Source organism: Pezoporus flaviventris, unplaced genomic scaffold (genome assembly GCF_033815535.1).
Source record: "Pezoporus flaviventris isolate CSIRO_AGI_PZ_B2104156 unplaced genomic scaffold, CSIRO_AGI_Pfla_v1 ptg000045l, whole genome shotgun sequence".
NCBI lineage: Eukaryota > Metazoa > Chordata > Aves > Psittaciformes > Psittacidae > Pezoporus > Pezoporus flaviventris.
The window spans coordinates 31,774,448-31,790,399 of NW_026892593.1; the positions used below are offsets into that span (position 1 = coordinate 31,774,448).

At 42.1% G+C, this 15,952-nt stretch overlaps 1 protein-coding gene across 2 annotated transcripts in view; it reads left to right on the forward strand.

The window, feature by feature from the left end:
* The window catches only part of MSRB3 (methionine sulfoxide reductase B3), an 84,263-nt gene extending 77,439 nt beyond the window's left edge, over positions 1–6,824 (forward strand). For both annotated transcript variants that reach the window (XM_061467839.1, XM_061467838.1), the window contains exon 7: positions 4,090–6,824. In XM_061467839.1, coding sequence (XP_061323823.1) covers positions 4,090–4,254 — 165 coding nt within the window. In that variant the 3' untranslated portion in view covers positions 4,255–6,824. The remainder of the gene's footprint in view (positions 1–4,089) is intronic.
* Positions 6,825–15,952: the final 9,128 nt, after the last annotated feature.

Below are 15,952 nucleotides of genomic sequence, written 5' to 3' on the forward strand. Positions count from 1 at the left end.
GTCTGCAAGTATGTCATGTGTACTACATAATTCTGTAGGTTTTACATTGATGATATGCTTTAGAAGATCCACTTAACACTTTTGGGAGCACCCGTTTCCCTAAATTCCCTAGTGAGGTAGCTGTGGGACTGGAGACTGGGAACCTTGTGCTTCACCACTGATTACTGGCATAACCAAATATACAACCCGCTCTCTTCAGCTCTGCTTAGTAGGCCTGGGTAGTGGTAAGATCAGTGTACTGACAGCCTGCTGAGCCTGTATCTGCTAGCACCGCTCAAAAGATGGCCAGAGCCCCTGGTTTCAACCTGAGAGAAGCTGAAGGCAGCCTGTAGTGAAGCCAAGGAATCTGGGAACGTCATTTACCTGTTGCCAAACCAAATAGCGTTAGCAGACCTGAGACCTGCAGTATTAGCAAGCAGTCACACACAGACACCATAAAATTAAAGCAAAATCAAAAGCTGAATTTTAAAGCAGTAAGAGAAAACTATGACCAAGGCTGCTATACAATCCGATGGCAACTTCCTAGCAGCTACTTCCACTTCCTGGGGCAATATCCCCACAGATGATTCGGTCACACAGGAAAATAGCTTGAGGAGTGGTGAGGATCAATGCAGCCGCCACTCAGCACAGTTAATACCACTGCATTGTGTATCTATTATAACAAAACTGTTTCCTCCCTCCTTGAAGTCCTAGGAATAAGAATCACACATGCAGCTGCAAAAAAAGTGCAGTTTTACTGCAGCCTGGAAAGCAGTGGGATTGATATGACAGGCCTTGGTAGAGCTAGAGGGAAATACCCTCTCCCACACCCAAAACCTTATTAATCTTTTGCAGATGAAAAAGTAGTTGATTGCTCTTTAAAAGTCCTTCCACCTGTCTGAGAGAATAAAACCCCTCTCTTTTAATGTTCCCCGTTATAGAAAGCAAACACTGGGGGAAAGTTGCTGTAATATTCATCAAAGGCATCCATGGGTTTATCCTAGAATTAACTTTCACAGTTTTTTTTTGGAAACACATTACCCTGGGTGTATTTAAAAGGTCAGTGATCAGTAATAGGTAGAAGTTAATTACAAATGCATTTGAGGAACACTACAAAACTAGTTGCATCTCTTTTTTGCCCCCTTTCCTGCATGAGAGTCCCTTCCCCTGAGGTCTCCCTAGCTATTAAGTGTACCTGTACAAATCGGTAACATTCTGTAGTCACAGAGATACCGTTTGCATATTGATAGCTCAAACTCGGCTACAGCAGCTGACTGCAAGCTGCCTCCCAGCAGCATATTAGAACCAGGAGGTTTGGGAGATCCAAGCATACTGACAGTTAGCAGTGAGCCCCTCTTTCCTGCTCCCAAACACATACTTCAAGTGCTTTAATCTATCTGTTTCACCATCCCAGTGCATTCTGCCCAGTATATTTATGTGCAAGACCACAACAGATGATTGGTTTTGGAGGTTTTGCAGACATGTATACATCCTAGAAAAGTGGTTGGCACCTGTTATTTGGGGGGGGGACAGTAAAATCAATTCATCCTTTGTACTCTCAGCTGACGGCCAGCTTTCCTATACTGTGACACAAAGTATTGAATTGCATTTCTTTTCAGAGTGGATAAGTTATAGAGTCCTCTACAGAGAGAATCGCCACATAAATTCTTGGTGAGGGGTAATCTCAAAAGGTAACAAATTTTGCAGTAATCCAGTCCTGGGGTGATTCTGCCAAACCAAGAAGGTGTAATGAGACTACCTTGGACTGTCACACAGCTTCTCAGGTTTTGTGAGGAAGCCCTTCTTGATAAATGGTCTTTGTAGTCTTTATGTGAGTATGTTACTCCTGCAGACTGCTTCTCTCTGCAGTGTCTCTTGCTGTTTCTGTCCAGTGGAGAGTGGGAGTGACTTATCTTTGGTTAAACAGTCTGGAATGGATCTGTTTAACAGTTCTAGCCAGGAGGTTTTGAAGCATTCATATTTGAGATGAGATGATTTAATTAGGATGCTGAGCATTTAGAAAAATACTCTCTCTGGGACACTTCGGGTTTTTTAGATTTTTCTTTTCCCCAAGGTATGGAAAAGCTTTATAATCAGGTGAAATAGCTCATTTTGAGAGACCTCACTCTGAGAAACGGCTCAGGTTTTCTGCCCAAACTGCCTATAAAGGCCTTCAATCTAAAGGGAAATGAAATAAGTAGGGAGGAAGGGGTGGCAAAACAGCAATATTTTAGGAACAAGACTTGGAGCTTTCTCTTCTGTAGCTCCCATGCAACTTCCCTTTGGCTTTTTCATATTTGCTATGTTTTGTCTTCCTTCCTTATAAAAACATGCAGCTGCTGCATGACCCAGAGTCATCCATGCCTTTCCCCATTGCCTCTGGGAGCTCATCCTGCTGATACCATGGGCTGGAAGTGCCTGTGTTTGTTCTCGGGGTCCTTGCTGGACTGCTGTGGCTGTTTCAGCAGCACCTTTCCAGGAGCAGGGAGCCTGCCCTGGGATGTGTCTGTGCAGGTGGGACAACGTGTGGGAACACTGAGACTTCACAGACTTACCTGCCCTGCTCCTGGAGTCATGAGGGTTGCTGTTTCAGCTGTCCCTCCTAGCTGGCATGACAGCCAAACCCCCCCCGCCTTTCCATCTGTTGAGAGAGTTTAACCCAAGCCAAGACTTTACCTCCTTCTACAGACACCCTTCCTACTGCTTTGGTGAATTACAGGCCATAACAGCAGGAGAACATTAGCAACACATTAACTGCAGGGTAGAGATTTGCCATTATTAACTCATTCAGTTTGGAATATTGCCTCTACATATTTGGGATACTGTGAATTGACTAAATGTTAAGAATAATTTTGAGTCTTTAATTTCTGATGTCTGACTGTGAGCCCACAAGCAGCTCTGTGATCGCAGTTACATCATTCCAGCTCTCACTGAGATCAGCTATTGACTTGAAAGGCTAAGGCTCTTTGGTAAAGCAGCATGACTTTCCTGTTCAAGATAAATATTTCTTCAGTGCAAGGTTTTATTTTTTCATTTCTCATGGCAGGCTGTAAAAATGAACCAGTGGAATTTAAGTGACATTACAAGAAGTTCTTATTATCCAGATGACTTGTCAGCCATAATGTGCAGTGATAGTAATCCTAATTTTTGAATAAGGATCAACTGGATCAGCTTCTTCAGAATATTGTACTCTTCTGTAAACCAGGGGACTGTTACCTTTTTTACAGACAGGAGCAGTAGTGTTCACCCTGAATACTGCTAGTTATCTGAGGCTGATTGACACAGAACAAAAGTGTCCACAGACCATCTGGAGTTTCACATTCCTTACAACAGCAAATTCAGCATCATTCCTGTTTATAATCACTCCCACCTAAAAATTTTTCATTCAGAAAGTACAGGCCTTTTCAGTCACCCGTCCCTATCTCCTATGTTCTACAGAAAGTAGTATGAGATGAGTAGTGGATGAAGTCCATCCCCTTTAGGGATGAGGAGCAGATGTGGGTTTTACCAGAAGAGCCTTGATACTCAGAAGAGTGCCAGGCTGTGGAAAGAAAAAAAACCCAAAACATTAGTATAAGGGCATACTCCAATAGTATCTTAACTGCTTTATGTTGTTGTCAGGATCACCAAGGGGTTTAGTGCTTTCTTGCTAAGAGGGATAGCAGATGGCTGCAGGCTGAGGAGAGCCCAGAGCTCAGGCTGCCCCTTTCTTACACAGCAGTAAGTGAAATGTGGGTGATGCTGCCCTAACCACTCACAGTGGTTTTAACTCTGAGTTAAAACTCACAGCTTTTAACTGAGCTACTGCCAGGAGATCATTACAGAGACAGGCAGCTTCTCAGAAACAGCAGCCCAACCAAACATGCGCAGTGGCACTATGGGAAACACCCAGGAAATTTGGGCTTGAAGTCTTAGGCGCCTGTGGTATCTCAGAAGATCATCCTCCTGGATCACTCTTGTAAATAAACGTAGGCTGTAAATCCCACTTGAAAGGGCAATGTAGGCACCGATGTTCTTCCTTGGAAGCTGTTGCTAGTCGTTGCTTAACACCAGGGTGATGCCATCAAGCTGCACAGAGACACAGTGATACTCTATTGTATTTTGTTTCAGTGTGGTGCTCACCTGGGGCATATTTTTGACGATGGACCTCGCCCAACTGGCAAACGGTACTGCACAAACTCTGCTTCGTTATCTTTCAAGCCAGCAGACAAGAACAACGCCGGAGAAGGCAGCGGTAACAGCAGTCCTGCCCAAACAGGCAAAGCTGAGCTGTAGGATGGAGCAAGGCCTGAGGAAAACTGCGCAGATCCCACACAGCTTACAAGGAATGTTTTCTAAGTTGCCTGCTCTCTTATATCCTGAGAATGTTTAAATGAATGAAAGCATTTTGCACCATCCTTCTTCTTCCTCTCCTTTTCAGAACTGAGGCCTTGCCTGCTGATGCATTTACTATGTAATTGGATTGGAAAATGTGTTGGCTGACTCCACAGGTTTTCTTTTCCTTTCTTTTCTTTGAGATTGCTTTGGGGAATCCTTAAATTAAGAGGCTTTGGCATCATTAGTTATTAGTTTCTTTTTAGTGCTGTGTTACTCTAGGTTTGAACACTGTTCCTTTTTCTGTGGGAGATGGGACTTGTGTTTCTCTCCAGTCTATGGGAAACTTCTGGGCATAAGAAAATCCTCAATTCCTAGCACATCTCTGCTTTGTTCTGACTTGCGAGGCATGCAGCCTTTGGTTATATATATTCAGCCATCTCCCAGCATCAGCTGCACCCTGCAGAAACTTGTAGTTACGGCTGTTCCTTCCCAACTGAGAGAGATGGATGAGATGTAAAGCCCATCCTTTGGCTTATTCACTGCCAAAACTTCAAGGGTGTGGTTGAAAGGATGTAAACATTGTCTGAGCATCTATTTTCCCCCTTTATTTGGTATTTAAATAAAGGTTTTAACTAGTAAGGCTCACTTCTGTGGGTAACTAATGAGGCTTTGTCTTTTTGTGAGGCCTGTTCAGCAACTGTAACTCAGACCTGAATTAAAGCTGAAATCTGCAGGGGGTAATTATATGGACAAGTTCAGAGATAGACTTGAGAAGTGAAGTAAATGAGGGATGACACTCAGCTCTTTATCTTGTCGGTTGCTACAAGGATTCAGAAACACAACAGTTTCTGCTAAAATGGAGTTTAGAAATGAATGTGGCAGAAAGAGGGAGACCCTCCTGAAGTATCCAGTTCTAAAGATCAGCTGGTCCGGATGTGTACTGCCTACAAGGCCACAGCCTTTAATTTGTGTAGTTGTGGTGCAGGACATGAGTGAGGGGTTGGTGTATGAAAAGTATTTGAAAAAAGCCTGTCAAAGCTCCAGAAATTTTCATGTAGCAAAATTTGCTGTCCCATAAGATGCTTTTACATTCTGTTGAATAACAGTTTGTCTAGAGCTGTGCATAATATTGTTCTTTAAGTTATACTATACAGTATTTGCTAACACCACTTTGCCTTTAAGCATTGAGAGACTTAATGAATATAGTATTTACTTTTATTAGCAAACTTTATGACTAAGATATTTGGATCCAATTTTGTTTCTAGTAGGAGCAAAGCAACCGCTGATTTTTGTGGAAGCAGGGTTGGGTTTTTTATGTCAGTGATAATAAATGTATTACCTAAAGTACAAACATCCTTCAGTTAAACTATAGCTACTGTAACAGCGTACACAATGATCAGAATTGCCTTTTTTTAGCAAGATATGAAAAAAGCATACAATACCTTAATAGATGCAAATAAAGATGATAAATGCTTAGAGCTAAAACACTCGGGCTCTGCTGTAGCAAGCACCTACTCACATGAGTATTCCCCCAGATGTCATGCAAGGAATTGCTCATCGGCTGCAGGAGAGGTTATGCAGACTGACCTTTGGTGTTTCAAGGCGGTTGAGTTTCTCCTGGTCCCATTGGTTTTTAGCAATTTCTTCTCAAAGGACTGCTTTTATCCCTGTTGTTATTTAAAGAAAAATAGGTTTTCTCTACCACATTTTCTGACATACACATAAAAAAGGCAGCATCTATAAAAATGTGGTACATAACCATTGTTTAATTCCAGATTGCTGTTGAAGTGTTATCAAATTTCAGTATATTCCTGCCTTATGTTAAAGAAATATATTACTTAAACTTCAGTATTCAGTAATGTATGCTGTCCTACAGGAGATTTATTTTTACAGGATATGGAGTGCAATGAAATGAGTCAATATGGTGAGGTGTATGTGATCTCTGGGAGTTAGACCATTTAACATAGGAAATGCATTGTTCTCTCTTGTATGCAAACTGTACCACAGCGCAGTGCAAGGTAAGACAGATTTCCTTTTACTGCTCTTAGAAGATGCTAGTAAGGGCTAGTATTGAACCCTCCAAATTTGGTTCAGTCTGGTTATGATCATGACAGTGGAACCTGAGCTGAGCACAGCGTATAGAATAATAGGAGAATATTTCTATGTGTTTAAATTTTGCACTGTCTAGATGCTTATAAAAACTGAATGCAAACTCTGTAGTAATAGCAAACTATATTTTATAATATCTCTGTTGTTACTCAGATGTTTAAATAGCAGACCTTAAAATATCATGTAAGTCACATGTTATTTATATATACTATATATATATAAAATTGCACATGTTTTTTATATATATATACATACACACACGTATATTATCCAAGTATAATTTTAGCCTTCGGTACCTTTTTAATAACTAAAACCTTTCCTTAAGAGGGTTCAATACTTTGAAGAAATCGCATATACATTTTTCAAATTAAATTTCATATATTTGTTGTACACAAATATAAAATAAATTTCTTTATAAAGATTTCTGTTCCTCTTCCTTCTGTATCTGGGTTTATGTCAGGTTTTTGCACTTCTGAGAGAGCTGCTTTTACTTTGCTTTCCCTTAACTTACTGTGGATATTATATCCTCGGCACTTTATCTCCAGCAGATTTCTGCCAGGGCCCAGCACTGCAGGGAACAAGGTGTCCATACACTTACCTGCTTTTGAGAGAAGCAAGCACCCAGGCCCAATAGAGGGGAAAAATGTTTAGAGAAAGGCTCAACTTTTGTTTAGTAGACATTTTGGCTGCTTCCAAAAAATGGGGTGTGGGTTGTGTAGGAGCTCATCAGTGCCCAGGCTCAGCCTGCAGTGGAGGAATTTGGCTGGAAAGCTGGTTTCTGTCAAGGTCTCATCTCCAAGGATGCAGGTTTGGAATGCCCCACAGACAGCAGGTTAATGTCCTGGCCACAGGGTGGGAAAAGCCATGGCGGCAAGGTAGGAACACACGGTCATTTAATGAACCACTGTGATTCTCTGATCATTGTAGCTGTATGGCTTTCATACATTTAAGGCACCTTAAAAATAAGCCTTTTCACAAGCTCTGTCAGCTCTCATACACTAGAAAAACCCCATTGTGTATGCGAACAGGTTAAAACAGGCCTTTCCACAGTGGCTGTAGCATGTATTCCCCATGTGGATGGTGGTTGGCTGACATCTGGATGTATGCAGCAAAGACACCACTCCGAGAAAGGAGAGGGAGCTTCTTGTGAAACAATGCCTTGGCCTCTTATTTTCACTTGCAGGTGAGTGGTGTCTGAAGGCTCTGTCATCTCTCAGGATAAAGGGAATGTAAGACCGAAGTACACAACTTGCCTCTAGTGGCCCAACACAAGGCAGTGACAATAGTGACCCACAGGATAGGACTTGCCCAGTGTACTAGCATGGCGCATGAGACCTTTCAGCTCTCTCAACCGCTGACAAAGGTGGAGCTTTCTATGGCACTAGTTATGCTCCACTGTATTTCCTCTTCTTCCTCAGCCCCAAAATGGTGCAGTTAGATAAGACAACATGATAAGTCAATGTTTCTATTGGGGTGACAGTGAAGAACATGTTGTTATAAACACGATGCCATGGATGCGTTGGTACTCATTGTACTGAAATGTCAGTCCTAATTCACTTAGACTTCTGTTGCAGTCCGTTTACCCAACTGAATTTCATAAGCTGTGAGCTTAGACCTTTTCTATGTGTGAATATGTGAAGTATATTCATTTTTCTTATTCTTCAGGATGTTCCAAAATGTCTGTGGTTAATGTCACCATCCCCTGCTCCGTCACCCGTGGTTTGGGAGGGGATGTGAAATACATGCTAGAGGCTACTTTTCTGGTCCTCGCTCAGAGTTTCAAGATCATGCTCTCTCTCTTCCCACCCTTGAAGGAATTTAAGGATGAAAACAAAACAGATGTCCACACTTTTCCAAATTAAAATCAGTGTGCTTTGTGCCCACTTGTTTGCAGAACAAATGGCAGAGTGTTCAATGGCACTAGAAGCAAATTCATCAGCTTCCAAATTCAGTAGAATAAAACAAAATATTGCTTAGTTCATTGGCAAGCTGAACTAATAGTTCTTGGTTTATTGACTATTAAAATGAGGCCACCTACAGGTCCCACAATAAACCTGCAAAAATGTTTAGACCTGCATATGTGAATTGCTGCATTCCAGTCTGGCTTGCTCCCGCTTTGTTATAAAGAGAAGTCACACACCACAGGGCCTCAGATCAAAAGCCATGACAGCAGTCAGCAACTATATTATTTCTACAGTCACTTTTTTTTAACAATGTGCAAGATAATCCTTCCACACAATCCTCAATCACTGAAATCACTGAAATAGCCAAGCTCCAAGCAGTGTAGGCATGTGACATCCTGAAATTCTTATGCAGGCCACCGGTGTAATATTCAATGCGTGAAGCAAAAAGACCTCAGTTATGTCCACCTGTTTTGGGGATCAGGACTAGCCTGAGCAGCCCAAATTAAGCAGGAATAGTATACTCAGAAACCCTCCCCAGAGACCTCCTAGGACCTGTAGCCAACCTCCTCAGACCTTCTGCTTAGCCGACATACGCCAGCAGAAAAAGAGAAGCGGTTCCAGAAGAGAAAAGAGAAAAGGCTTCCAGTTTTGAACTCCTGTTTTATTCACTTCTTGTTAGACAGCTTGCAAACACTGAAGACATTTCGCTCTGCAGATGTGTTAGCCAACGCATTCTCATTTGGTGTTCTTTTTTGTTTTAGTCCAGATTTCCTTAAACTTCTTTTAGCCAGGAAATTTTACTGCCTTAATGCAACAGATCTTTTCCATTCCTCCATTTTCAGAGGCTGCAAGGATTTTCTTCTCTTCTGTTTTTCAATAGCTGGCATTCCAGACAGTGGAATATTGTTATTTTCCTTACATTGTAGCCTGAAAACTGTCTGAACTGCAGCTTCACCTTGTCTTAGACCCCATACTTCACATTTCTTGTCTGCTTAAGTGGAAGGAATATCTGTTCCACAAAATACAAGCTCTCACCTACTGGCAATACAAGAACCATGACATGATGAGTGGCCACTTGGTTAGGAAAAGTAGCAATTCTTTGGAAAAGCAAAGAAAATATGTCTTCATCATCCTTTTAAAGTGGACAGGATGATTTTTGTGTGCGAGCTGGTTAATTTTGATGTTTTTCCAGGCTGCCCTAAAGCCCTTCTTCTTGCAGTCCGGGTATTGTCTCCTCCAGTTTGCAGCTTTATTATTGTATGTTTCATACAGACACAAACATCTGGAGAACATCCTCAGGTATAACTGCTGGGCAGTGCAGAAAATATCTGCTGTGATCTGAAACAGGCTTTTCTTCCCACGAAAGCACACCCTTGGGACTGGGAAACTTAGGTCTGTAATAGTATAGAGATCCTTTCACCTCCAGAGCACCACATTTGGCCTGGACCTGTAACAACCAGCACCCCTGGTGATTTCTTAACTTCACTGGGGTGAAATTAGTTGGTGCTGGTACCTCTTCACAGAAATCACTGTGGCACTATCCCTGAGAACCTTGGTGGTGCTGCAGCTGGTGAGGAGATTGAGGTCCTTGCTCTAAGAGCAGTCAGTTTTTATCCAGAGAGCCGTCAGAAGATGGAAGGGGAAGGGGAAAGAGGAATTTGCATTTTGCTGCTTGCTGTTTGCCCGTCATGTTCCCTTGAAACGATATGGATTTCCACCATGGTACTGTAAGATCACATTTAATTCAGGACAATTAAGTAACGTAGACTTGTGAAACCCCATAAAAATAGGTCATAATTCCTAACTTAATTCCAGTGAAACAAAGCTGCTGTAAATCTGAGGGGATGGAAAGGAACTAAGGTCTGCTGAGAAAGATTCCTCAACATAACTGAGAGAAAATATTTTCAAGACACGTTAAAATCTTTCGTAGGAGTAGGATGCCTTTGGAAAATCCTACTCCTCCAAGTAACTAGTGCAGAGAAGAGGAATCCTGAAAACCATGAACCAAATACATTCTCAAAAGAAAGGCCTGTGCCAGCTAAAGCACACAGCACTGCTGAGTTCTCGGGGAGACAGTCCCTCAGCTGCCCCTCAGCACACATTGCTATTGCTCTGTTTTCACACCTTCCTTTACAGGCTGCAGAGGATGCTTGCAATCATGGTGTTCCCATACACCTTTGCTGGCTGAGCCCTGTTGTGCAGGATTTTGAGGAAGCTGAACATTTTATCTTGTTCCTAGTTTGAAAACGTTTTAGGAAAAATAAGATCTGAAGAGCTTTTTTTTGTTTGTTTGTTTGTTTTAGTAAAGCTGAGAAAATCCTAAGCAATCTCTAGAATTCGTTGTTTCCATGTTGTGGACTTCAGCTTTGGGCTACCACCAGCCTCAGCAGCCGCCAGTGACCATGAATTCAGTATCCTCTGTTGATGAATTACAATTTTATCTTTGTTTGGCTGGGGCTTTTAGTAGTCTGCCAACTCAAAACCGTTGCCCAATATATCATTAGAGAGCAAATATGTTCCTGTGTGTGTCTGTGGCATGTAAGCAGCTCCTACTGAAGCCTGGGCATTCCAGCATCCTGCTGAGGAAGGAAAGCAGTGTCTCAAGTAATTTAGACTGCAGATTTTTCTTTTCCAATAAAATATTTTTTGTTTTTCAAGGTCAGACACTCAGGGCTGTGCAGGTCACAAGACGCCACAGGCTGTTTACTTTGGAAAACAAGGACATCCGTGGTAGGAGGTGCTTTTAGCAACACCCAAATCTAGTGTTTTAAAACAAACAGCAGTCTGGCCAAAGGGCACCTTCACTCATCCTTACCGACACCATGACATAGAGGGAGAGCGTCCAAGAGCTGACTGACGTACATGCAACAGGAATGATATCTGGTATTCTCACTTATGAACTCAAATACCTCCAAGCATGTGGGAGATCCTCAGATGAGAGGAATAAATATTTTGCACTGACTGCTTTCAGTGTTTACAGTGGAAAGTGATTTCTTGAAAGGCTGAGGCAGTGCCCAGTAGTGGGTTGCATCTAAAAGCATTTTGGTCATAGTAGAGCAGCGCTTTTCCTATACCCAGATGCCAAGTGGAATGGTAGCTTTTCCTCCTCCCTTGGGGTATTTTATTTTATCTTTCAATTGGGCCAACTGTTTAGGCTATGGAGATTCCTATGAGTCAGATTTCCTTCTAGGTGTTTGGTGGAAAATGAGAAGAAATGAATCTTTGAGGAGTTGATATGGAGTGGCAAGAAAAAAAAACAGTGTGAAAGGTTCCTACTATTAGTACAGATGGAGGTGCTTTTATATACAGTTTTGCTCCCTTCTGAATCGCATTGCAGGCTGAGACTGATCAACATGCACAGTTTGGCCTCTCCTTGCTAACTGGCCAAGCTCCCTTCTTCTCAGGGTACAGGACTCATCATGTAATAGGACAGCTAGGCTGAAAACGCAAGGTCTCCTATACATTGTTGAATCCGCTCTGGAGAAACCATGTGTCTCCAGCCATTTCCATCCCTAGCTGGGTGGCCATGCATGAGTATCTAACACTGTTTAAAAATGTGACTTTTTTTTACATGGATTTCTTTTTATCATTGTTGACCCTAGCTTTTCACCACAAACCAAAATTGCCGTAGATAGCTACTTTCCCTTTGTGAAGACATTTGTTTCCTGTTGACATTTAATTAGTAGATATATTCCAGGGGTCAAGTTAGAGGGCAAAAATAAAAGTCAATTTTAGATGATTCAGCCCATTCTTAACCAGCAAAATCTTGCTTAGAATTGTTAAACTGCAATAAAAATCCACATCTATGTGGACTTTACCTAGCGTTTCACAACAGCAGTGAGGATAGGGCACAGAGCTTCCTATTTCAAATGTCTTCAAAACATCCCTTCAAAGAATCTCTATTAGGTGTTAGGAGCATAGAGCCTGTGGCATCCAGTTACACAGTTTTGACCATTTAAGAGAGGTGAATAAAATAGGGCCGGTTTCAGAAGCGTGCTGTGAATGGATTACTGTTTTAGCCCTGAAGATACGCATTTCTTCCAGCAGTATTAAAGTGAGGGGAGCAGTTATGCCACCAGTGTAAGAAACACACATCTCTTTTCTCCTATCACTAAACTAGATGAATGAGAGCTATCAAACTGAGGGAAAGACTTTCAGTGCCTGACACTGGTAAAACCTAAGTGTTTTCTGTAGCTTTACTTCCGATTGACACTAATGCGTATAAGAGGCAAACAGGGTGCAGTATCAGTGTAATGTAATAGTCCCGGTGCTCCTAATGGCAGCAAATGAATATGGAGAAGCAAGTCCAGAATCCCTAGGAGAGAACCACATCACTTGCCAAAGGCATGTTCCATTACCTTGGGCCTTGTCTAGTAGATACGTTTCTGAAATTAACTAACTGCAGTTTAAACCACTGATGTTCCAGAAAAAAAAAGAAATATGAATTAAGGGAAGTAAAAGGGACAAAATGACAGAGCTGAGCCACTGGTCCAGGGAACCATCCTCGAGCTGTGCCACGAGGATGGGCAGGGAAACCGCTCCTACAGGCAGATCCTAAAGGTGAGGCACCACCTTCTGCTTTCCAAATGCATACACTGTCCTGGGTTATATTTAATCAAAATGTGTTTGCCATTATGCAAATCAAAATCTGAACTCTATTCTGCTCAATTAAACAGCTTGTCCTTATCGAGATCCATTGGTGCAACAGTCAGCTGTGAGAGGCCTGTAAAAGATGATGCTAAAGAGATGCCTTTGAATCAGCTGAGGCAACCACTACTTTTAAAAGACAGACATTAGCTAAGAATATTTGTGTTTTGAGAGTACCAGAATAACTTAGGACAAAATGCTCACCTCCAGCTCACAAAGCGTTTTCATGGCTGAGATTGTATTACAGCTCAGAAAATTCATGGCAAAGCCCCCAAGTTTGTTTGAAGACATGCATGAAGAATTATATGGTGAAACGTTTCATTCTGGCTGTGAAAAAAGTTAATTCAAAACAACTAAAATGTCAGCCATAAAGATGTACAACATTTTTCAGGAAGCCTTGTCCACCTTGAACAAATGTTTTCATAAAAAACAGCCTGCCCGTAATAATCACTGTTATTGAAAAGACATCCCAAGGTTGCTGTATGGAAATATGTTAAATACGTTCTGAAATTCAATCTAATATAATTTCAACATTAGAGCTCATTCATAATCCTGTATTAAAAGCCTATGCAATTTTCATGAAATATGTCTGTCTGTGTAATCATGAATGCTGAATATTGTCATGGCTTTCCAGGAATTTTCAACCTCAATGCAGAGGAAAGAAAACTCTTCCAACTGGACTTTTACACCACTGAGAAGAAATAACAATAACAGCTCTAAACTTAAAATAAACATTTCTGGAAAAATACTATCTTTTAAAAGAGGCTGTAGTCTAAATTTCAAGCCACTAGTAATACGATGCTGAGGCTTCAAATGGGCAGATGGTTATAGCTTCTTGCTTTGTGTGGTACTGGGGACAAACAGCCCCAGTAGGAAGGAATCTGTTTACTCGCACCTAGGTTTAGAATGCAGTCCCTTCAGATGGAGTTGGCTTAAACACCCAAACCAGTTCTGGTTTGAACCCCCAGTTTACAATTGGATGTGGCTGTTACTCTGGTTATCAAATCAAGTCTTGCCAATTCTTTCTGAGTAGTACTTGCACACACAGAAGCATGAGGAGTGGGGAAATTCTGTTTCTCTCTCTTGTGTTCCTATTCACTCTTTGATATTTTTCCTTTTTATGAGCAACCTTTTTTTATTAGTGGAATATTGCTGGTGCCGTGGCATAACTTTAAAATGATAGGAAAAATTATACAACTGGGATCTCAATTATTCAGCACAGCCATTTTAATCCTTCATGTTATTTGATCCAGTACATGGTAATATACGTCTTATTTCCAATTAGAATACAATTCTCACTATATTCATCATCTGTCGATGTCTGCTTTTCCATTTGCCAGAGACATGAAAGTCTGTGATTCAAAGGGTGCCATTCAGGCTACCCTACTTGCGGACAATTATAGTGTCAGCAAGGCTGCGTGTAGGTTTGATGCCTGTAGCCCAGGACAGCTGGGAGCTGTTGTGCATTTTCTTTCCTGCAGAGTTTCTCTGACAGCTTATTGCAGAATGGTTCCTCCATGCCTCTACAACCTTGTGCCATTTGTACGAGCAATATTGCAGAGCACGTTTGTTTGAGACTGCTCAGCTGCATGTGCCAAAAAGATCACTTTTCACTCCTGAGGGTCTTATCCTGCAAACCTCTTCACAGTGCTATGTGCTCTGTGACCCTGTGCTTTGCTCCCCGAGTTGTCTGGGGCAGCAAGGTGGAGGATGAAGCAGAGATGGTGAGAGGAGAGGAAGAGAAGAGGGTGGTGGGGGTGAAACTGGCAACCATCTTGATGCACTTAAAAGGTTTCAAGCAGACTGTCCACCTCACAGACTTTAGGGTTTATCCTTGCTCTTTTGGTACCATGAATATGCAGCAGAAAACACGAGAAGACAAAGACTGAAGCTAAGCAGCAGAGTACTAGCAGCTGTGTCCTGGGCTGGGAGAGGAGAGGCTCTGTATGCACCGTGTGCCTGCGAACGCAGAGGTGAGGGCTGGGAGCAGATGACTTTTGATGGTGGCAGGACTCCTGTGATGCTTCCTTGGAATTAGAGGTGGTCCCACTCCCATTTCTTTGGTTTTCTAATGTGCTGAACTCCAAGCACAGTTCACACAGATCTGAGGGCAGGGCTATAGTGTTGAAGAGGACTGGTGTTTTCTAAGTCAGTGAGTTAACCTGAGTTAAGGAGCCTTCCCCAAAATACCCTTAGACCAGGGGAAATGGTGGCAAACAGTGCCTGGGGTAGGGGGACAGAGGAGGTACACTGAAAAATCACACAAATGACACCTCTCTGTGTACAGTGGGCTTTGTTCTCACACTTCCAGATGAATGGGCTGCTTCCCGTGTATGCAGTTGTCTAAGTGAGACTTTGACTCTTGCTTCTTTGTCTGTGTCCAAAATGTCCTGACAGATGACCAGGTTACTGTAAGATGATGCTGAGAAGACGGGTAGGGGACAGCAGTTCACTCTTTCTTAGGGCACAAAGAACTAGAAGGCACCTAGTGAAATTTCCAGACAGGAGGGTTAATGAAAGCAAGAGACAGAACCTTTCTGTACAACACGGAGTTATCCTGTGGGACTCGGTGCTGCAGAATGTTATGGGCTGCTGGTGAGTTCTGTGCCAGCCTTCCTTTGGACTGTTTTTATCAACAGATTTTTTTATTCCAGGTGGCAAATATTTGAACTAATCCAATGCTTGGTGCCTTGCAAAGGTGTGGAAGGGCACAGCTCAGGAATTTGGTAATGATTTTCCGGGGCCCTCTTTAAAAACTGTCACCTTGCTAATCTCAATAGATAGCAAGCTCTAAGAGTCATGCAAACACTGGGAAAAAAATTAGCATCCTTAGAGACACCTTCTTGCAGGGCTTTTACAAGTAGATCGAAAAGCAGATCTATATATTTTTGCAGAAATACTTGAAAAGCATAGTGAAAATACTCCTCCTTTACTCTAGTGGCACTGAAAAGGGCCTTAATAGCTGTAATATTACATAGCATTGGCATCTTGAATGT